The sequence below is a fragment of the Pseudonaja textilis genome, chromosome 12 (assembly GCF_049901715.1).
Source record: "Pseudonaja textilis isolate UNSWEBS1 chromosome 12, rPseTex1.2, whole genome shotgun sequence".
In the NCBI taxonomy this organism is placed as follows: Eukaryota; Metazoa; Chordata; class Lepidosauria; order Squamata; family Elapidae; genus Pseudonaja; species Pseudonaja textilis.
The window spans coordinates 8920268-8944327 of record NC_142001.1 but is presented as its reverse complement, the minus strand read 5'-3'; the positions used below and the strand labels follow the sequence as shown (position 1 = coordinate 8944327).

General features: G+C 41.6%; 1 protein-coding gene across 2 annotated transcripts in view; it reads left to right on the top strand.

Moving 5' to 3' along the window:
- BRWD3 (bromodomain and WD repeat domain containing 3) overlaps positions 1-24060 on the top strand; it is a 63188-nt gene that overhangs the window by 25811 nt on the left and 13317 nt on the right. For both annotated transcript variants that reach the window (XM_087940961.1, XM_026703031.2), the window contains exons 11-29: positions 771-871; positions 2219-2259; positions 4442-4546; positions 4975-5128; positions 6269-6403; positions 7107-7235; positions 9379-9604; positions 10035-10202; positions 11294-11477; positions 13531-13624; positions 14093-14242; positions 15627-15703; positions 16403-16580; positions 16723-16839; positions 18713-18820; positions 20095-20219; positions 21364-21446; positions 22155-22266; positions 22711-22772. In XM_087940961.1, coding sequence (XP_087797087.1) covers positions 771-871; positions 2219-2259; positions 4442-4546; positions 4975-5128; positions 6269-6403; positions 7107-7235; positions 9379-9604; positions 10035-10202; positions 11294-11477; positions 13531-13624; positions 14093-14242; positions 15627-15703; positions 16403-16580; positions 16723-16839; positions 18713-18820; positions 20095-20219; positions 21364-21446; positions 22155-22266; positions 22711-22772 — 2349 coding nt within the window. The remainder of the gene's footprint in view (positions 1-770; positions 872-2218; positions 2260-4441; positions 4547-4974; positions 5129-6268; positions 6404-7106; positions 7236-9378; positions 9605-10034; positions 10203-11293; positions 11478-13530; positions 13625-14092; positions 14243-15626; positions 15704-16402; positions 16581-16722; positions 16840-18712; positions 18821-20094; positions 20220-21363; positions 21447-22154; positions 22267-22710; positions 22773-24060) is intronic.

Sequence of the window (24060 nt, the reverse complement as noted above, 5' to 3'; positions counted from 1 at the left end):
ATTTTTTTTGTGAGAACTCAAATTTACAAAAAAATAAATAAATTCTGCTACTGGTTCTCCAGAACTGGTCAGAACCTGCTGAATACCAACCTCTGCTCTCCATGTATCCTAGGTTTTCATGTCTGATTTTAACTCATTAGGTTTTAAGTGTATATGTAATTGTAAGCCACCCGGAGTTATCCTATGGTAAGCTGGGCAGCTAATAAATTTTATAAATAAATACAATAAATATTCTGATTCTTAGTCTTGCACTAGTTGAAATTTTTGACTATGTAAGTTTTGTACATTTATACATAGAAATTGTAGCTTGTAAAATAAACCAGCATTAAATTTATATTCAGCCTTGGAATAAACCTGTTTTGCTTATAATTTAATTTACACTCAAAACTGTCTTAGAAGGAACTTCATCCTTGAATGCTTCTCTTGAAACTTAAAGGAGACAATTGATATAATAGGTTCTTTTGTTATTTCCCTTTTTAAAACAAATTAATGAAATATGCAGGTGGCTTTCCTTAGTTCCATGGTAGTAGCATTCTAAATGCTAGGCTGATTGGTTACATTTCAAACCCAGTTTTCTCAAATTGCAATGGACAATATACAGTAATTTTAGGGAAAGATTTTAGAGGAGTATACAGAATGCTTAAAACTCATCAAATGGGTTGCTCCTTTGAAAAACTAATCATGAAATCTGGCATGACTATGTTAACTGCTCCAGATTGAAATATTAAATATAACCTTCCGTTTTCATTTCTTCTGATTTTTTTTTTAAGGTGGTATGTTTATTGCAACGGGAAGCACAGACCATGTGATCCGAATATATTATTTGGGCTCTGAATCTCCAGAAAAAATTGCAGAGCTCGAATCTCACATGGTAAGGATTACATCCAAGGAGAAACTTGGATTTAGTCTTTGATTTGAAGAGAAGATTTTGGTGTTGTGTGTGAGAGATGCCCCCCAAAACACAATTTTAGAGAACAACTCTTGGGTAGCCTACATTTTTTCCCCCTATTTGAAGAGGCAGTTTTCCTAGTTCTTTTGGAAATCTTATAGGAATAAGTTTTTCCTATAAAAATATATTATTTGCTTACCAATGCATGTGTCAAGCTTCTTCAAAGAAGTAGAATGCTCATTGGTTATTAAAAAAAAAGAATTGGTGTTATGAGCCATTTCAATAATTGAGGTGTGCCCCAGCAAGCAAGTAAGAAAATGCAAGTATAGTTTCACAGAGATGCAATGTCTTGTAATTTGACAATGCATAGCAACTTTTTCTGATCTGGACAGTCTTCCAGTACTTGGAATTCAGATCCTATAATTTTCAAAAGCATATGCATTAGGGATCCCGGGAATTGAAATCAGTGGCAAATTAAGGCTCCTTGGTGCCCTAAGCACTGACAAATCTTGGTGCCCTCCTCCTTTGTACATGTTGTACAGGCAAAGCCACATTCTCAACTTTGTGGTGTCCTCTTTGGGCCTGGTGCCCTAAGCACATGCTTAGCCTGCTTAATGGTTAATATACCACTGACTGAAACCCACACAGTTGGAAGTTTTGGGGAAGGTTCATGAATTGTATCAGAGAGATGGCTGATAGTTCATGTGCCAGTAGTTTCTGAGAGTAATAATTTTATCACATTGCTGGTGGTACTGAAAGTCACAAGGCTGACACGTACATACATACATACATACATACATACATACATACATACATACATACATGTTTAAAGCTGTCTGTGGCTGCACTATCACCAGTTTCTACTGTTGGTCCCAGAACATTCCACCTGCAAACCACAAATCAATGCTTAGTAACCACGATCAATGAGTACCTGTGCTAGAATGTAGTGGTCTGGATTCTCGGGAGATGGGGAGTATGTTTAGACTAGAGCAAGAGGGAACTTGGTTTAGATAGTTTGTGTGAAAGAAAGAGGGCAAAGACAGCTCCTCCCTAATCGTTCCCAGAAGATGTGTTTGATGTGGATAGTAGTCTGCTTCAGTTTGGCAAGATTTTGTCTGTAGGTGTGGAACAATAAAGAAACTTGCTTGGAAGATTCGCCACATGTTTTTCCTGGTTTTGGGGACCTAACAGGCCTAATATAGTTCTGGGTACTTAATCTTAATTGGGTAGAATCAATACTTGAGGGAGGATTGGAGCAGAGGGAAGAAATATTGAACAGTTGACTGAAACAAAGATGTTAATTAAAACCATTGTTTTATTACTCTAAAGGACAAGGTCGTTGCTATTCAGTTCTGCAACAGTGGAGACAGGTAAGGATTTCTTAAGATGATGTCCTACTAGAATGCTGTTTTCATCAAATGCTTAATTTAAAAAAAAAAAAACCTTAAGAGAGTGATTAAGAAACAGAAACAACTGGAAGGCCCAGTTCTAAACTTTTGATGGTATTCATATTCTCCCTACCATTTGTAATACCTTACGTGTTTTATAAATATTAAACAACCAACATTTATTAAACGGATGAGCTGTTAAATAATCCCTAAATTAAAATGTAAGTTAGTAATAGATACAGGTAGCTACTCATCCTTAATTTTATAGTACATAGTTATTAAATATGCAGTTGAATGTGAACTGACTGAATCAAACAGCATTTCATTGGATGAAATCTCTCTCTCCCTCTCTCCCCCTCTCTCTCCCCCTCTCTGTCTCTCTCCCTTTCTATCTTTTTCTCTCTCTCTCCTCTCCCTTTCTCTCTCCCTTTCTCTCTGTCTCTGTCTCTCTCTCTCTCTCTCTCTCTGTTTGTGTCTGTGTCTATTATATTTCTAATCCCCCTTTCAGTTTTCTGGAATTCCTAGCCAGAATACCCATAATATGTGGATGCTTAAACTAAACAATGGATGTAAAATAGCCTGTGTAATATATAGAACAAGAATAATAGTATTGCTAGAGGTCAAAAGGAGGTTAACTGTGGAAAGGACATCTTTCCCAAAGTGGCCCCCATAACTAAGAAACGCAGGTAGTTCTTGACATGCAACCACCATTGGGGTAGAAAATTCATTGTTAGGCCATGTGGTTGTTAAATGAGACTTTGCATGACCACCAAAGTGATTTGATGACCTTTACCGTGGTAGTTAAGCAGATCACCGCGGTTATGAAGAAAGACATCATGTGGGCATGACTTGCAACTTTCCCTGCCAGCTTGAGTTTGCTTGTTGGAAGCCAGCTTGCAAATGGCCAAGTGTCCGAATCATGATCGCATCACCATGTGGGGACGCTGCAACAATCATAAAATCAGGGGTGGGGTTTCTACCAGTTCTGTCCACCTCTGTAGAACCGGTAGCTCTGAAGAGCAGCAGACATAGAACCGGTTCTATGTCTGCTGATGTTTTTGCCCACCCACCCACCCATCCGGGCTCTTACCTGATCTTTATTTCCTAATTTTTCAACTTCAGCTGCTGAACGAGGCACAGCTGCAGTTAAAAAAGCAGGAAAATAGGGCTGTTTCAAAGGCTGCGTCTCTACACACAGCATGCTGATGACGATTTACAGACGCGCGGCTCACAGCATTTGCAGGGAAGCTCGTAAATCCCGAACCAGTAGTTAACCCTGTCGTATCCTACCCCTGCATAAAATGCAAGAACGAGTCATAAGTCACTACCTGTACTCTTTATTTGTAGAATCATCTTCCCTTAATACCTAGAAGAGATATCTACAAAGATAACCAGAGGTCCCAGCCAAAGAACATACACAGAGGTGGCTTGGAGCAGAAAGATGTTACGCTGGGTGCAAACTCTTATTGGGCTGAGCAATTCGGCTCCATGTAAAACATCCAGCTTTAAGAAGTGTCAGGTGTTTGCTGTTGCTGCAATCTTCTGATGATTTATATATTGATATATGTTATAGCTCTAAAAAAAGTACTTTGTGGCTGGTCCTCAGCTACAAAGCTAACCTTCTTTGATATTAGCTTATATGTAGTTACTAGTTGAAGACTGATGGGAAGATTATTGGGCAGCTTTGAGCATAAAAATGAGAGGAGGCTAACATATATTTAATATTACATGTTTTGACCGCAGCGAGAATTGCATTTGCACAATACTGGAAAAATGTGGGAACTCCTACAGATGAAAATATAATTTAAAAAATATTAGATTGTGCTGAAATGGATAGGTTAACATTAAAGATCAAGGATAAAGAAGATATAGACTATTTTTTAACATGGGATTTGTTTTATCAAAGATAACAGAGCTAGAAATTAGAAATTGGAAGAATATCACGACATGCATGTAAATAATATTATTACCATTATTATGTATAGCTAAATTGACCCAGATAGTACACTGTTTGCTAAGCTCTTAGGGATGTTAAAGGAAAATGCATAAATAAAATTAAAAAGAGAAAAAGAAAGAAAATCACAGGAAGTTGACATGGACCCAGATAAGGCAGGGCCTGGTCCAAGCAGCAGGGAGTAATTGTTCTTTTTACTCTGAAATGCAGGCTAAGATTTGTCAGTGGAAGCAGAGATGGAACAGCCCGTGTCTGGCAATACCAGCAGCAAGAATGGAAGAACATAGTCCTGGATATGGCCACCAAAATGACTGGGTAAAAAAAAATAAAAATCAAAAGCTTTTGTTTTTTTATTGAGCAGAAATTAAAACCAAGATTAACATTAGACCAAAAATGAAGTAAACAGTACCAGAATCAGAAAAGACAAATGCAGACAAACCATTTAACGCTGAACAATAGTCTGATCGAGGAACGGCCAAGAATACTCCCACCAACACCGATGGGGGCAAACCACTACTAAATAAAAAAATAAGAGCAAGCCCCATTTCATTCTAGCACTGATGACATTACCTAGTTTGGTAATGAAGGGTCTGCAAGAAAAAACATCCAAGCTCAGAGGACCACTCATTGCCACCCTGAGCTACAAATATTCCCTTCTGTCGGTATTTTAGTTCCGTGTTGATCTATTTATCATTATTGATATTTTGCCCTTTGCCGTACTCTTGTTGCTTTAATTTTCCCAGGAACAATGTCCTGTCTGGAGAAGACAAAGTGTCCAAGCTGAAGGTGACGATGGTAGCCTGGGATCGATACGACGCCACTGTTATTACAGCAGTGAACAACTACCTTCTGAAAGTGTGGAATTCTTCTACTGGGCAGCTTCTCCATAGTTTATCTGTAAGTTTTTTTTAAAAAAAACTACCTAAGTTGGCTTGTTACAGAGATCCACATTTTAATATTCTGGAGGGTTTCAGACTTTGCAACCCCAGGGTCTCCAGTTTGCACGTCTTCAAATCAAAATCTGATCATGCTTGGGGAAGCCAACATAGACCCTCAAAGGATGTTGGCCAACGAACGCTGGAGCTACTTTTAAATAAGGCATCTAAAGTAGCAGCACTTAAAAACCATCACTTTCCAATCTCTGCTCTGCTTTTCATAAGTGGTCCCTGTTTTGTTGAACTTTGCCCTCCTCCCCCCACCAAAAAAAACCCTTAAAGTAAAATAAAACCCAAATTCGCAGACAGCCTGCATGAAGGAAACAGAATCTGGCTGAATTTGCTTCCTTTTCCTTTCCTTATTCACATTGATTCCCATGTTTTATTATATTAGCCATCATACTAACCACCATTAATGCAGTAACAATTCCCATGTTTTATTAACCATCATTAATGCAGTAACAACAATTCCCATGTTTTATTATATTAAACATATTAACCATCATTGATGCAGTAACAATTCCCATGTTTTATTATATTAACCATCATTATATTAACCATCATTAATGCAGCAACAATTCCCATGTTTTATTATATTAAACATTATATTAACCATCATTCATGCAGTAACAATTCCCATGTTTTATTATATTAACCATCATTATATTCACCATCATTCATGCAGCAACAATTCCCATGTTTTATTGTGTTAACCATCATTATATTAACCACCATTAATGCAGTAACGTTGGACGATACCAGGGCATCATCCAGTCTTACTGCATTAATTGTAAACATAGGTAGTCCTTGACTTACAACCATTCATTGAGCAACATCCAAAGTTACAGTGGCACTGAAAAAGAGCAACTTGCAACTGGTCCTCACACTTCATGGATGCTGCAATTCGTCATGAATGGGAGTCTGTTGCCAAGCGTCTGAATTTTGACCCCGTGACCACAGGGATGCTGCAAAGGCGGTAACTCCGAAAAATGGCCCTAAGTCACTTTTTTGTTTTCAGTGCCATTGTAACTTGGAACGGTCACTAAATGAACTCAGTGGAAGATCACCTGTATCTTTACTTTTGTCTTTCCCTTTGTTACAGGGCCATGATGATGAAGTGTTTGTTTTAGAGGCTCACCCGTTTGACCAAAGGATCATGCTGTCTGCGGGCCACGATGGGAACATTTTCATTTGGGATCTTGAGAAAGGAACAAAAATTCGCAATTACTTCAACATGGTAAGACCTGACATGGGATATACAGTATATATACAGTGTCAAGTGTGTTGGGTTTTTCTCCAGTGGAGAGAATTACACAAATGTCTTGGGCATTTCTTTATTTCCCAGTTGTACACGGCTACTCATCTAACTAGGGTAGGGGTCCCCAAACTTGGCAACTTGTGGACTTCCAACTCCCAGAATTCTCCAGCCGGCTATGCTTTGCTTCCAGCAAGTTAGCAAACGCCCTTTTTAAATCCCAGCTGCAGCTAATGAAGGGAATCAGGGCCCTTTTCTCCCCCGTAACCCACAGAACTCCCGTTGCTCCCTTATCCATTTCTCCCTGCGTGCCCTAGAATGAAGAAGGGGTGGGCCTGGGTCTTCCTCTGAATGTCCAGCCGGACCGTGCCCTTCCCCAGTTTCTTCCACAGCCAACAGAGCCACACTCCCACTCCCTGTCAGCTGCTCGACCTCCTCCTCAGAATCAGATTCCAACAGGGGCCTGACAGGAGAATTCTGGAAGTTGAAGACCACAAGTCTTAAAAGTTGCCAAGTTTGGAGACCACTGAACAAAGGGGAACTCTTACATTATTTTGGAACTGAGCAAGTCAAATAGACCTCATTGAGGGGCTTGGTTTGAAAAATGAAACCTTTCCAAGTGGTTGTAAACATGGTGTCTTTTCTCTTCCCTCCTCTCTCTCTTTTTATTATTATTTTTTAACAGATCGAGGGCCAGGGTCACGGTGCTGTATTTGACTGCAAATTCTCCCCAGATGGTCAGCATTTTGCTTGCACTGATTCCCACGGGCACCTCTTACTGTTTGGGTTTGGGTGCAATAAATACTTTGAAAAGGTAAGGCTGAGCATTTCTAGAGCTGCATTTGCACTGGAAAGACAGCTATAGCATGGGCATTATATAATTCAGATGAAACTGTTATCCATACTGTAAATGTATGGATAAGTTTAAACAATAGCAATAGCGCTTAGACTTATATACCACTTTACAGTGGTTTACAGCCCTCTCTAAGCAGTTCAAAGAGTCAGCCTGTTGCCCCCAACAATTTGGGTCTTCCTTTTACCCACCTCGGAAGGATGGAAGGCTAAGTCAATCTTGAGCCTGGTGAGATTTGAACTGCTAAATTGCAGTCAGCTGGCAGTCAGCAGAAGTAGCCTGCAGTACTGCACTCCAGCCACTGCATCACCGTGGCTCATTAAGCACGTTCTTTGGGCTCCATTCAGGCCAAAAGGAGCTTCCCATAAATTAGCTTTGTCCTTTTTTTGATTTGTGATACTTGTATAGTGAATGTAGATTCCTTCCACTGGTGTGTTTAGAATATATTGGATTACAAGTTTCATATAATTTCTGCCAGTTGTACCTTAAATTGGTCTTGGAAATAAATGGGTTATGTAAAATAAGTATAATATACTTCTTTCTTCTGAGGAATTGGTAGAATATTATGATCTCAATTCCTGTGGTATCTGAAACTGCATACACTGCTAGTCCCAGAACTTCTGTTTGTATTGACAAGAGCAAAAGTTAACGCAAAAAAACAACAACAAGAAATCATTGAAGTCTGTTCTATTGTGCATATACATATAGATGAGTGAGTTTGATTAAATCTGCTGCTTTGAAAAGAATCGCTCTATACTTAAAGCAGCATCTAAGTTGATAGAGAAGTAAATAAACTTGAATGTTTGGATGAGCCCATGCTGAAACTTCTCAACTTCCAGATAATTTCTGTCCATTAAAAAGATAGCATATTAAGATTAGAGCATTAATGTAATCTTTGAGTTGTATAAACAGTTTTAATTGTTCGGTCTTGTCCATCTCTCGACGACTTTATGGGCAAGTGCTCTCCATGCACCTTGTCAGGCACAGCTTCTTTCAATTGTTATTGGATGTTCATCTTTGTATCAGTTTTGATGGTATCAAAAGCCAGTTTTGATGGTATCTTGTTCTACAAACCATACCTGGCACCATTGCCTTCTCCAATGAATGAATGAATTTGCACTCATGTCATGGCCAAAGTAAACTAGACGTAGTCTTATGATTTTGGCTTCTAGTGATGTATCTGGCGTTATGCCATTCAGCACTTCTTGGTTGTTCTGGCTATCCTTGGTTCCCTGGACAAGGCATGATGATCACACAGCCAGCTGAGAATTCAAAACTCCCCTTTAATGCTCCAAATTTCCCCTCAAACACTCCCACGTTCTTGGCAAGCCTCAGAGCAAAGCGCGTGCACACACACACACACATAGTAGTCTCTGGCTACGCCCTGACCAGCAAAAAAAAGGAACAGGGAAATGAGTCCACAAACCAAGAAACAAACAGTGAGTCCACAAAGTCAAGAAGAAGGCACTGAGTCCACAAAGTAAGAAGCAAGCAGTCCTTCAAACTCCAAATGTCTGTAGCAGCACACCAAACTTTACCAATTCAGCATTTGTTCCCGACAGCGTCTCCTTCAATCTCGGTCCCCAGGTGTGCCTTGTGAAGAGGGGTGGGGCTCTCTCCTCCCAAATCTTTGGGTCAGCCTGCGCTGTTCCCGCCTTCTCTCCACTCTCCGTGCTCAGGGATCAGGAGGAGGCAGTCCTTGCTCATCGCCTGAGCTCCGTCGTTCCTCATGTTCACTGCTTTCCCTCTCTCGGTCATCCTGCCCACGTTCCTCCCTGCTAAAAAGCCGTCCCAATCCTGAGGGGCCCTGGGCTGCCTCGGCCTGCTCCTCCCTACATTCCTCCGAAGTGGCCCCTTCCATCTCTGTAGATTCTAGCTCTGACTCCTCCTCTGCAGATTCATGGGGGCATGACGCATGCAGTAATTTATACCAGTATTCAAAGGTTGTTCTTTGATCAGCCATTCTTTAGAGTCCAGCTCTCTCACTCGGCCTGCTTTTTGTATTAATAACAATAATAATATATGAATAATAGTATTCATTAACAATGATTCATATATATATGTGTGTGTATGTGTGTGTGTGCACTCTTTGTGTCTCATGTAGATTCCAGATCAGATGTTCTTCCATACAGATTATCGGCCGCTGATCCGGGATGCTAACAATTACGTGCTCGATGAACAAACCCAACAAGCCCCACATCTCATGCCTCCCCCCTTCTTGGTAGATGTGGATGGGAACCCTCACCCCACAAGATACCAGCGACTGGTGCCCGGGCGGGAAAATTGCAAAGACGAGCAACTTATCCCTCAACTGGGCTACGTAGCAAATGGTACAGAATTTCTAAGAGAGTTGAAGTTGATCTGGCGGTGGTGGGGATACTTAACTGCGTCGTCTAGGCCTCGTTGGTGGGGCGGCCTATGAAAATGGCCCAGAGATGGTAACAGGGTTATTGGTTGTCATGATCCCAGAGTGGTAGTTTCTTTCAAAAAGCCTCTGTACACTTTGTACGTTTGGAATGTAATACAGGCTGTGATGACCCAAAGGGGCCTGGCACAAAGGCAACACAGTCAGTTAATCAGTAGGACTCTTTATCAGCTCCAACTTTGCCCCCAATGTCCTGGTTACCTTCTGGCTGGAGAAAAACTCTCACTTTTTTCAGTGCTGTTGTAATTTCAAACAGTCACTAAATGAACCGTTACGTGTCAAAAACGCCGTGCTCTGGTTCCTCTCCACTTAACGCTATGTTTGATCTCGCGAAGGTGATGGCGAAGTGGTGGAGCAAGTGATCGGGCAACAGACCAACGATCAAGAAGGGAGCATCCTGGATGGGATGATCAGAGAGCTGCAGCGGGAGCAAGACTTGAGACGGCTCAGCGAAAGTGAAGCACCGCCAAACCCTCCGCAGAACAGATCGCAGTCTGTGCACAGTAAGAGTCTTCTCCTCTTGTCCTTCTGCAAGAAGGTGGGAAATCACAACTTTCTCCATGGCCCTATTAACAAAGCAAAAACGGTAGAAGGTTGTAGGGTTTGTTTGTTTTTTTGCTTGGCTCGATGTGATGACCTGGGGCGTGGCACAAAGGCAATACAGTCAGATAATCAGTAGGAGTCCCTTTACCAGTTCCAACTTTGCCCCCCATGTCCTGGTTACCTTCTGGCAGGAGAAGAACTCTCCCAGGAACGGCCTTTGGCTGCAGAAAATCAAGTCCAAAACATGGTCAATAAAAACTATAACTATAAGTTCAATCAAGGCAAGATGAGATAATTAGTTTGGCAGGGCAGGAACAAGAATTCCAGACATGAAGGCATGGCAATAACTCAACACGATTGGGAAGATGCCAGGAAACAGATAAGCAAAGTCAACAAAGTCATATTTGCTCCCAGCAGCTGTCACACTCAGCTTGCATCTCTTTTAAACTCTCATTTCCAGGTGTGGCTAATGAAGGGAATCAGGGCCCTTTCCTCCCCCATAAGTCATGCAACCCACGTTGCTCTCTTCTCCGTTCCTCCCTGTGTGCCCTAGGATGAAGAGGGGAGGGTTTGGGTCTTCCTCTGAATTCCCCCTCCCTTGCTCTACCTCTTCCCTGCTCTGCCCAGCCGGACTTGCCCTTCCCCAGTTTCCTCCACAGCCAATTGAGCCTCTCCCTGTCAAGCTATTTTCTATAGCAACTGTAGGCCAGACAAGGAAGAATGGATGGAAACTGAACAAGGAAAGATTCAACCTGGAAATAAGGAGAGATTTTCTGACAGTGAGAACACTCAACCAATGGAACAGAAGTTGCCTTTGAAAGTTGCGGGAGCTTCATTTCAAGAAGAGACTGGACTGCCATCTGTCAGAAATAGTGTAGGGTCTTCTGCTTTGTCAGGGGCTTGGACTAGATGACCTACAAGGTCCCTTCTGTAATCTGTAGTCTGCAAGAAAACCACCAAGCTCAGAAAGCATCAAGGACCCCCTCATTTCAGCCCTGAGCTACAAATATTCTCCTTTATGGTTCTGATTTTATTCTGCTTCTTTTGGCAGTTTTGAGGAGCCCAAGCTTGGATATGGCTTCCCCCACAAATGTCGGTCTCAGGCGGAGTGGTCAGATCGAAGGTGTCCGTCAAATGCACCACAATGCTCCGAGAAGTCAGATGGCCACGGAGAGAGACCTGATGGCATGGAGCAGGAGAGTAGTAGTAAACGAGCTGCCTCCTGGACTTAGCAGGTAAAAAAAATAAAATGATTTAGTCCATTTTGTCCAAGGAAATTGGAGCTTGTTTAAAACGATCCCTTAGGGATATAGTCCTCAATTGATGACCATTTGTTTTAACAACCATTCAAAGTTACAATGGTGCTGAAACACGTGACCACCAGTTCTCGCCATTACAACCATCACATATCATTGTCCCTTTGGTCACATGATCACAATTTGGATGCTTGGCAACTGGCATGTACAGTATTTACAACCCGGGGCGGTTCTCTGCTTGGTTGCTGGGTGGGCATGGTCATAATGGGCGTGGCCTACCAGAACTTCCAAGAGGGCTGTTTTTTTTTTACTTTTCCCCAGAGTCCGGAGGCTTCCCTCAGGCCTCTGGGAGGGCAAAAACGGCCTCTCCCAGGCTCCGGAGGCCCTCCGGAAGCCAGAAACAGGGCCGTTTTAGGACTTCCAGAACTTCTGGGAGCTCTTTTTTTTGTCCTCCCAGAGCCTCTGCACTTAACCTGCATCCAAGACAGGCCATGTGGAGACTCCTGGGAGGGGCGAGGTGGGGTGGGCGGGGCCAGCCAGTGGGTTCAACTACCGATTTGGCAAACCAGGTGTAAATTTAACATCCGGTTCGCCCGAACTGACTGAATCTCACTCCTATTTACAACCAGTTGCATTGGAGAGCCATCTGTGACCTCCCCAGGGGACTTCCTTGCTAGCAAAGTCAGGAGGGAAAGCCAGATTTGCTCAACAACGGCCAGAAAAGGTTGCAAAACCACAGTTATGGGATGACTTATTGAATGACCCCCCCTCGCTTAATGGCGTTCCGGTCCCAATTGTGGTCCTCAGTCAAGCACTGCCTTTACAGGTTATTACCCTGTGAAATTAGCCCAGCATGCTGGCTGGGGAATTCTGGGAATCTAAGTCCACACATAGCTTAAAGTTCCCAAGGTTGAAAAACACACGCCTAGGCAATTTAAAGGCATAGTACAGGGGTGTCAAAAACAAGGCCCGTGGACTGCATGTGGTCTGCAGGGCCGTCCTGGAAAATGTAAGGGCCCAGCCCGCGTCGCTTCGGCCCGGTCTACCCAGTGCGAAGAGGAAACATGCCAGCAATTTGGGGAGTGGCATCAAGCTGGCCACGCCCACCCAGTCAGCCACGCCTTCCCGGCCTCCCAACGTCAACCCTAGCAGTGGTCGCCAACCAGCGGGGCGGGGACCACTGGTGGTCTGCGAGAAAATTTTGGTGTTTCGCAGAGAAATGTCACCTTCAAAGCAATTCAGGCTGTGCGGGAACACAGGGCTGCCCCACCCGCATGGCCCGTGAGAACACAAGGCTTGCATCGCGTGCATTGTGAACAACACGAGGTAGTGAGGGGAGGAGGGAAAGGGCAGAGGGGGGAACTTGCCCCACTCGCCCCACATACCTGGCCTGGCCACCGGGCTGCTTCTTTCCGCTTCTTTCTTCTTCTGCTTTTGGCTGCATGCAAGGAAAGCAGCAGAAATCTTTCTTTCTCTCCCCCAAACTCCACCAGAAATGAGTCTTTGGGAGCCTGCAAGGCCTCCTGCTCGAAGAGGCTGAGCCAGCAAAGACTCATTTCTGACAGAGTTTGGGGGAGAAAAAGAAAGACTTCTGCTGCTTCTGCTGCTTTCCTTGCATGAAGCCCAAAGTCTCTCTCTCTCTCCCCTTGAGAACGGAGCTAGAGACGGTATCTGGCGATCCCAAATAAAGAATGATTGATCAGTAGGAAAACGGGGTGGGGAATTTTCCTGCAGACTTTTTTGGGGATTTTCCCAGGGTCTCTTGGTCCACGGGATTTAAAATTATGAGTTTGGTGGTGCCTGAGGTCCAAAGGGTTGGCGACCCCTGAACCACAGCCTTGATGTAGCCCTCAATAAATTGAGTTTGACACCCCTGGCATAGTAGAATGCTTCAGCCACGGACAGCAGGTAAAATTACTAATCCTTCTTTCTCCTCGAAAGAAAGAAACAAAGAAAAAGGTTTAGAACCAAGTAACAGGAGTTCTGTGAAAATATTTGGACAATAACCCAAATTTGATCTTTCTTCTTCAAGAGTTCAGGAAGAATGCCGAGCAGCCAAAGGTGAATTGGAAATCCACCTGTATACCCTTGAAAAGAAGAGAAAGCCATCCCACACTTTGCAAAGGGTGAGAAAACTTTTCGAAAAATGGGAATATTTTTTTTTTCCAGCCACCAGACCCTCTTCACTAACTCATTGGAAATTTAGCCACTTAATGGATGGATGGATGATATAATACGTTAAAGGAAAAATCTAGATCTAGGGAAATTCTTGGTAGAAAGAAGCCAGGCCTTTGGAAAAAAAGCATTGTATTTGAGCACAATTTTTTTTATTAATTCTAAAAACTTTAAAATAACAGAGTTAACCTGAATTCAGACAAAATTGAAGCAGACGTTTCCAGATTTGTAGTTGCGGTTAATGTTTGCCCAAGAAACAAAAAGGCAGGCAGGCCGGCCTAGAATTTGAGATGCCGTTCATAGCTACGTTCAAGAACATTAAAACTTGCTTCGCCTTAAAACGTTTTCTTGCAGTCAATGCTTCCCCCCCTTCCAAATTTAAACTTCTAACTCCTGCTTTTTCCTGGTTATTATCAAAGAGCGATTACCAACCCGGTAGCGGGCGGTCTTTGCGCAGAAACCAGCGCAGGCGGCAACACGCTTACCAAACACGTTCCACCATTGACCGCCACTCACAAAGTGTAAGGAGAAGTTCCCACACCCAGGAAGACTCGGAAAGCTCCTCAGAGGTGAGATGACCCAAGCTTGTTCCATTGGTTTGTTTTAGTGTGTTTGTTTAGGTTTTTAAGGTTGTTTTAGAGTCTTTACAGATGCCATCACTCTGCTAAACAAATAATTCCCTCAACACTGTCCAACTATTTACAAAGTCTGCACTGCTATTGCTATTAATCTTCTCATCACTCCTTGTTTCATTGGTTTGTCTTAGTGTGTTTGTTTAGGTTTTTAAGGTTGTTTTAGAGTCTTTACAGATGCCATCACTCTGCTAAACAAATAATTCCCTCAACACTGTCCAACTATTTACAAAGTCTGCACTGCTATTGCTATTAATCTTCTCATCACTCCTTATCACCCCTCCCCTCCAACTTGTGGCTGTATCTTTGTCGCTTGTATCCTTACGATCTATATTGACTGTTTCCTAGTATGATTTGATTTATTGTACCCCATGACTATTATTAAGTGTTGTACCCGATGAATCTTGACTCTTGATGAATGTATCTCTTCTTTTATGTACACTGAGAACATTTGCACCAAAACAAATTCCTTGTGTGTCCAATCACACTTGGCCAATAAAGAATTCTATTTTGTTTTGCTATTTCCTTTTCATTAAAAAAAAAACAACTATACAGGTAGTCCTTGACTTATGACCACAGCTTTCTATTTCTGTTGCTAAGTTTAACTTGGGAAGACCTCACTCCAAAGAAAAGAAATGAAGAACATTTGTCCCAAAGGTGCTTATTTTCAGGTGGCAACTGGACTTTCTTGTTTTTTTTCTTTGAAGTCATTTCGCTTCTCATCCAAGAAGCTTCTTCAACTCTCACAGGATGGTGGGGAATGGAAGGATTTATACTCCTTGCAGACAGCTGGTCATCTTCATCCTTTTAGAGGGTCGTTGAAGCCACTTAGAGGTTTATCTGTGTCCGTCCTCAGGGTCACCTGAGAGATGCTCCTGGTTCCTGCAGTCTACAGTTTTTTCTTTCTTCTGGAAATCCATTCCTTCTCCCACACCATTCCAAAGGTGTTCATCCCAAATTGTATAGCTAAAAGTCTGTAGAGATTCTCAGTCCTCCAGGCCATGGTTATCCCAAAGGTACCTTTTCAGGAGGCAACTCGAGGCCTCACAGGAGGACGCAGATAAACCTCCAAGTGCTTCAACGGTCCTCCCAAAGGATGCATGTGACCAGCTGTCTGCAAGGAGTATAAGTCCTTCCATTCTCCTCTGTCCTGTCAGAGCTGAAGAAGCTTCTTGGATGAGAAGCGAAACGTCTTCAAAGAAAAAACAAGAAAGTCCAGTTGCCTCCTGAAAAAAAAAAAGCACCTTTGAAACTATCATGACCTGAGACTGAGAATCTTTACAAACTTGAAGAATGTCTTGTGTTTTTGTCTCCAATTCAGGAAGTTGATTCCGTGGGCAGCAGTGATGCTTCTGGAGATGACAACGTAGCTGTGTGGCAGAGCGAAAGCAGTTCCAGGTATTTTAATTTCCCCTCATGAAAAGGGAATATTTTATCATACAAAAAGTATGATATTTTATCAACACTTCTTCTCCATGCTATTCTAAGGCCATGAATGAGTGAAAGACTGACTGACTGACTGACTGACTGACTGACTGACTGACTGACTGACTGACTGACTGAATGAATGAATGAATGAATGAATGAATGAATGAATGAATGAATGAATTTGCCTTAAGAATATTTTGTAGGTGGATCATTAGAATTTAGAAGTTTGATGTACTGGTTAAGGCACCAGGCTAGAAGGCAGGAGACTGTGAGTTCTAATCCTGCCTTGGTTGCAAAACCAGCTGGGTTCCCTTGGGCCAATCGCTAATTCTCAGATCTAGGGAGGAACTCATGGCAAGCCACGTTTGAAAAACCTTGCCAAGAAAATGTTAGGGATCTTGTCCAAGCAGTCTCTGAGAATTGGCACAGTTGATTGGAAGGAGAGGAAAAAGTAGAATTTGGTGGCAAATGAAAATTTAATTAGAATTAAACAAGAAAAATTTAACTGGTATGAAACTAGAAAGGAATAAACTTGAGAAGGGTAACATTTCTCTTTATATGAGTATTTCTGGGTAGGCGACATGCTCTTAACTTCCCTTTGAAGCCCTTCGAATTGCGTTTGATCCCACTCATTGTTTCTCACTTATTTCCTCGACGTGACAATTCCAGCGATTCGTCCAGCGAATATTCCGACTGGACCGCCGATGCTGGGATTAATCTCCAGCCCCCGAAACGACAGACAAGGCAAACGGCTCGCCAGATCTGCAGCAGCTCTGAGGATGAGCATGTCAAAGAGACAAAAGGACAGGAAGAGAAGCACAAGAAACCGAAACAGACTCGGAAAAAGGTAAGCTAGTCTCAAAAGAGACACACCAAGAAACGTTTGGTTAAGGCAAGGTCATTCACCACCCGCCTTACTTACGACCTTGTGCATCGGTTACTCCATCTCTCTGCTTGTATTCAAACTTAGACATGTTTCCATTTTTAAGAAACCCGGTGGATTGCTGTCAATGGATGCTGAGCCTACAGAAGAGTGGTTCGCTCCTCACTGGATCTTAGACACCATCCCACGGCGTTCTCCTTTCGTCCCTCAGATGGGAGATGAGGTACTCACAGGTTTCAATTCTTGGCTTAACTTCACCTTCAAAGGGACATGGTGGCTCCGTGGCTAAGACACTGACCTTGTCGATCAGAAAGGTCAGCAGTTTGAATCCCTAGCGCCACGTAACAGAGTGAGCTCCCATTACTTGTCCCGGCTTCTGCCAACCTAGCAGTTCGAAAGCATGTAAAAATGCAAGTAGACATATAGGAGCCATTTTGGTGGGAAGGTAACTGCATTCCGTGCGCCTTTGGGCATTTAGTCATGCCGGCCACATGACCATGGAGACGTCTTCGGACAGCACTGGCTCTTCGGCTTTGTAACGGAGATGAGCACCGCCCACTAGAGCCGGAAACGACTAGCACATTTGCGCCAGGGGAACCTTTTCCTTTTATTTTAACCTTTAATGACTATACTGCATCTTCTATAAAGGCTCACAGACTCACTTTATAACACCTCACCTAATAAAATATCTAGGCAATACTGATGTCTTTTATGTACTTTTATCCAATCATCATGAAGTAGCTTCTTTGAATGTGGCCATACTGTATGCAAAATTGGGCAGACTCTTTACCCACTGATAACCCACCACTAATCATACTACATTATTTTGTTTTTTATTTATCTTTATTATTTTCAGTGCTTTTATTTATAGTCATTTTCATTGCTTTTATTTATAGTGATGATCTGCGAGCATAATAAAAATTGATTGATTGATTACCCTCCAATGAAATCCCTGCAAATAATTTTATAATAAAACATAATAAAACTGAAGGGATAAAAATCAGACATGCCAACATCTCATTTCATGTCGGAATCTACCTTGGGGAATGACTCCAATAGATTCAAAGTATCATAATCATTATGAGACTGAAACTGCTATTTGGAATAAAGTATTTATACCAAAAGTATTTTGGGGTTAGGGAGGAGTTTATTGCAAGGCTGGAACTTTGAAAAAGTTATTTATTATATATTGAGCTTTTAAATTTCTTTACATTTTGTAAGCTGCCCAGAGTCACCTATGTGTGAGTTGGATGGCTATATAAATTTGGCAGATGGATGGATGGATAGATAGAAAGAAAAAGAAAGAAGAAAGAAAGAAAGGAAAGAGAGAGAGAGAGAGAAAGAAAGAAAAGGAAGGAAGGAAAGGAAGGAAGGAAGGAAGGAAGGAAGGAAGGAAAGAAAGAAAGAAAGAAAGAAAGAAAGAAAGAAAGAAAGAAAGAAAGAAAGAAAGAAAGAAAGAAAGAAAGAAAAAGAAAGTTTGATAGTATGACTTCTCATATAAGAACTCTGCCACATAGGCCTTCTGAGTTTGTTCTCCTTTTCATGAATTGCAAGTAAAACTGGAAAACACTTCAGGCCTGTTGATACTTTGATTTGGCTTACAAACACAGTAGCAGAGGTTTGTCTCAAGTGGAACTGTAGGTGTCCCCAAGGACTAGAATTCAGCATCAGTTATGCTGCGGTCTCAGTCCAATGCTCCTTTGCACGTTCAGAATACATAAACCACTCACCTGTTTAGGCAGCTGTGAGTTCTTTTGATCAAAACACAACTTGTCCTCTACTTTATGCAACAGACTATGTCTCCAGATTTGGATACCGTGCAAAAGTTTCATCCCCCCCTGCCACCCATGATTTAACGAAATAAGCAAATGGAGTTTGAGCGTGTGAAGTTAGGATTCGTTAGCAGATGTAGTCCAGGAAACCCTTGTCTCTTGTAATATTCAAATGATATGTTTTCTGGAGTTCCAAAGATGAGCAGTAATGAACAAATAAATAGGGTTTATTTTTAGGATTCAGTATTTGAAGCATTGTAATGGAAGTTGCTTTCTGAAGCCAGTGTGTAAACAGCCTTGTTTTCTCATCTTCTTTCCTTCTAGATAATCTATTTCAGGCAAGGGCACGAAGCTTACGTGCGTGCAATTCGGAAAGCAAAAATTTATAGTGTTAACATACAAAAGCAGCCATGGAATAAAATGGAACTCAGGGTAAGCAGTCGAGAGCATTTTATTGCGGATTATTGATTAATTGTGGCCAGAATTTACTTTATATCATGTCCAACCATTAGTCTACCCTGGCATTTCTCAACCTCAGCAACTTTAAGATAGGTGGACTTCAACTCCCAGAATTCCCCAGCCAGCTGTGTTCTGTTCAGAAGCAGCTTTCAGGTAATAGTTTCCAGACAAGGGTTTTCCCCAGTCCTGTCTAGAGAGGCCATGATTTGAGCCTGGCCGCTGCCTGTACACAAAGAGCTCTTGAAAGCAGCCCTGTCTTTGATGAAGGAGTTCGATAAGATGTGAACATATCTGCCTGAATGTCTTCTGCAATGCATCTTAGCCAATAAGTAATTAAATACATAAATTATAAATATAAATAATAAATCTGATAATCCGGAGTATATCATTTCATAAGGAAAATAGGCCACTGTATGTGTCAGGTCCAAAAGACAGTTCTTCCAAACCAGAACTTGTATTGTTTCACACAATAAAAGACCCAGCAAGATTCTGTCTATAGGTATGAAACAATGAAGTACTCTGCTTATAACAGTAAGCTGTGATGGGGTGTGGGGTGAAGAGATAAGGGATTTCCCTTGTTTATTAAACCACCGGCAAAGGAACAGTGCAGTGGTTCAGTATAACCTTAATGTCAACTAAAACAATAATTAACTCCTTTGGTCTTTTTAGTTGCCCTCAGAAAGGGGTGGGGGAAAGCAGTGCATTCCTCACATGCCTTAGATAATCACCTTAGCAGCCCAAAGTGGTCGGCACGCAAGAATATTATTGGAGAGCATGATGACTCTTGGCTATGGATGTGTCCCATTGGAGAATACACATCCAGGAGGTGGGGGGAAGACCAGGGTCAAGGGGGAAATGAATGATGTATTTTAGTGTCGGCTAACGCCAACATGCCCATTCCTAATAAAACATTATTTTTTTTTACTCAGAGAGATGTGGCTAAAGACTTATGATTTGAATGGGGGTGGATTTGTTGGAGTCCTGACAGCCAGCTGACAATCAAATACATCACTCATTTCCCCCTTGTCCCTGGTCTTTCCCCCACCCCCTGATTTGACTCTGATTCTAAGGATGCAGGGATGGCATCCATGTTTCCTTCTTGGTACTGTTAGAATCGGAGTAAGAAGACATTGCTATCTTAGATATTAATTTAACAAAGGTGCAGTCCCTTTAAATGCTCTTCGCTTTAAAATTCAAAACGGGAAGCAACCCTAAACCGTTGACCTCTTCTGCTCTTTGACAAACAGGAACAAGAATTCGTGAAGATTGTGGGAATTAAGTATGAAGTTGGACCACCTACGCTGTGCTGCTTGAAGCTTGCCTTTCTTGACCCCGTCTCGGGCAAAATGACAGGGGAATCGTTTTCCATAAAGTAAGTGGCTCACTCGGGCTCTAGTTAAAACTTCATGGTGATGCTTTTAAGCTGTCGACTTCCTCCCCTCCCATTCTTCCTCCAATAATTTCTTTCGGCCAAGGATTCCCAAAACGTTGGAGGTGGAAGAGTATCTCAATCATTCTGTCGTGTTGACATCCTTGCAAAATTCTCTCCCAAACCTAATATTTCCTTACAGCTTTGTTTTTGGTCCCGCAGCTTGCAAACGTTCTTCCTTTTACACATTTGGAACAATAATTGAAGGCCTAAATGATGCTTCAATAAATTCAAAAGTATCATGTTTAGAAAGGCTACGAAGACCCAGAATTTTAGGATGGGAGGGTGAGACCCCCCTCACTTCACTGCCCTTGCTATCTTTTACCAATTCTATTGTAATATCCCCAGATTGTTATGGACCACCCAGAGTCATTGGTCACTATACACATTTAAATATCTTTTATCATTTAACAACCGCGGTTGGGACTGGCACCTAAATCATCAAGCTAAGCAGTTGCTAAGTGATCTTTCTCCATAAGCACTTACCTCCTCGCTCTTCCTTCCTTTGCTTCATAAATGCAAGGATTAGCCCAAGTTACTTTTTTCATCACCATGGTAATTGTGAACGGTTGCTAAAGGAGGCTAAGCGATGGCTCCTTTTGGGGTTCTTTTTGTGATAGTGCACTCAAATCAGTTTTCAGGTCCTGGCAATTGCATGGACTAGTTTTCTTCCTGGTCCAATGTCACCCAACTGGTTTTGTACTGGTTTTGCAAGACTAGATCTCCCAGTTTTTACATTGTTGTCTGAATCAGTACACCAAACTGGCTGTCTCAGCCACAGTATTTTAATTAAATTATGTATTTTAGGAGACTCTACGTGTGCCTTTCATTCGCCCCCAAAGCGTGTAATGGAGGTCTCATATTTTTCTTCTACTCACAAACTATGCACAGCAACTTTAGACCATACCTAAGGTGGAACTAGAACTCACGGTCCCCTAATTTCTCGACTACAGCCTTAACCATTCCACCAAATTGGCTATTATTATTATTATTATTATTATTATTAGTATTATTATTACTATTATTATTACTATTATTATTGCTACCACCTTCTCCTTGGCTGAGTCATTTTGTTTTTGTTTCCCAGGTATCATGACATGCCTGATGTTATTGACTTCCTTGTGTTGCATCAATTTTACAATGAAGCCAAAGAAAGAAACTGGCAGATCGGTATGTTTACTTGTTTACCATGAAGCTTTTGCCAATTCAATATTATTCTGCAACATCAGAATAGAATAGAATAGAATAGAATAGAATAGAATAGAATAGAATAGAATAGAATAGAATGAAATTAGGAAAGAATAGAATAGAATAGAATAGAATAGAATAGAATAGAATAGAATAGAATAGAATTATTTGTCACTTTGAATGTACACTAATTGGCATACATTAAAATGAAATTACGTTGCATACACAGCTCTCCATCTCTAATATAAACATAAACATAAGATGCATGCATACATATACAAAATTATGCATGTACCCACAGATATTATATGACATGGAGAAGCAACACAGTCTAGTTTGAATTTTATACATGTCCATGGCAAGAAAAACAAATCTTGCAAGATACTTATATTCTGCATTCATTTGGATGAGCAGAACAGTGGCTTCAGAACCAAATCATTTTAAAACCCCTGTTGCCATTCAAAAGGTTGATACCAAAAAAAAACACATGGATTCTGATAACGGGTGGCCTTCAGAAGTTGTGGGCGCTCCATCGCTGGAGGTTTTTAAGAAGAGATGGGTCCAGAATGGTTTAGGGCTTGAACGGGCAGGACTAGAAGACCTTCCAGGATCCCTTCCAACTCCTGCCATTCTGTTATTTTACAGGCCTCTGCAGGTATTACTTTGTTTTCTCTGCCTTTCTCGTTGCAGGGGATAGATTTCGCAGCATAATTGATGATGCGTGGTGGTTTGGAACCGTAGAGAGTCAACAGCCATTCCAAGCAGAATATCCAGACAGTTCCTTCCAGTGCTACAGTGTTCAGTAAGGATGAATGTTGGAATTTTAGTGCAAAAGAAAAAAAAACCCAGAAAGAAACAAGTTTTTGTACATAAATTAAGTAATCATGAGCATTGATAATCTGCTGGTTTCGAAATATTTGCATCCCATTTCTTAAAATACAAGATTTCTGCTCAAGTGCCATGAAAAGCTGATTTTTGATGTTTCGTTTTAGTCTCTGCCACGCAGTGGAAAACTGGAAATGAATTGTGTATGTTGATTTAGGATTTTATTGGCAGAATAGACAAAACGGGGAAAAAATTAGTGGGATGGGGGTAGGGAGGACAAACTGATTTAAAAAACGAACCAGATCTTGCCAAGATTTGCAGAGCATGAAAATTTCCCCAAAAGTCTCACAGTGCATTTCTTAACTTGACTAAGCTATTTCTGAGATGTTTTATTGTTGTTGTTATTGTTATTATTTTACAGCTGGGACAACAACGAAAGAGAAAATATGAGCCCCTGGGACATGGAGCCAATTCCAGAAGGAAGTAAATAATGATTGTTTTCTACCTCCTTCCTTTGATAGAGATTATTTTTTTTATAACGGCAAAATATTACATCAGCATCATAAATCAAATTGGACTTTGTTTTTCCAAGCCTTTACATCAAAAATAATTCAATTTGAATTGGACTGAAACGACTTCATTTCATTGACCAGTTTTAAGTAACTTATACAGAAATAAGATACAAATTAAAATGACAATAATGTTTAACTTGACTGCATGAGCTACCTTCAGTTTACACAGTCTCTTTTAAAGCAGCATAGTAAAACTAAGAACAATTACTCTACAGCAGGGGTGTATTTTTTGTAGAAATAAGGGACATGGTGGCTCAGTGGCTAAGATGCTGAGCTTGTCGATCAGAAAAAGGTCAGCAGTTCGGCGGTTCGAATCCCTAGCGTCGTGTAAGGGAGTGAGCTCCCGTTACTTGTCCCAGCTTCTGCCAACCTAACAGTTTGAAAGCATGTAAAAAATGCAAGTAGAAAAATAGGGACCACTTTGGTGGGAAGGTAACAGCATTCTGTGTGCCTTCAGTGTTTAGTCCTGCTGGCCACATGACCATGGAGATGTCTTCGGACAGTGCTGGCTTTTCGGCTTTGTAACGGAGATGAGTCAGAAGAAGGCCCTAGAGCCAGAAACAGCTAGCATGTAGGTGCAAGGGGAACCTTTACCTTTTTAGGGGTGTCAAACTGGCAGCATGCAGGCCGGATGTGTCACATGCAAGCCAAACCTACTCCAACGAAGGGGAAAAACATCACAAAATGTCATGTGACGGCAATGTGACGTGACTTTAACACCCATGCTGTACAGGATATATTTGAAGAATACAGGAGAAAGTCAAAGTAGCAATAGCAATAGCACTTATATATCGCTTTATAGCCCTCTCTAAGCAGTTTACAGAGTCAGTCTTTTGCCCCCAACAATCTGGATCCTCATTTTACCGATCTTGGAAGGATAGAAGGCTGAGTCAACCTTGAGCCTGGTGAGATTCGAACTGCTACATTACAGGCAGCTGACAGGCAGCAGAAGTAGCCTACAGTACTGCACTCTAACCACTGCGCCACCTCAGCTTAGCAATTAAAAAGTATCAACTTTTTAATCGCATAACATAGGATTTTTTTATAAAAAAGATAATAGGGTATTTTCCTTATGGGGAAATTTGGATAATGTGTTTTCTCAGGTGAGGACTGCACCATATAAGGTGGAGTCAGATGGCATATAAATTTAAATGATTATGGTCAGCGGTACAGTCAACCAAATATTTAGACTGGATTTG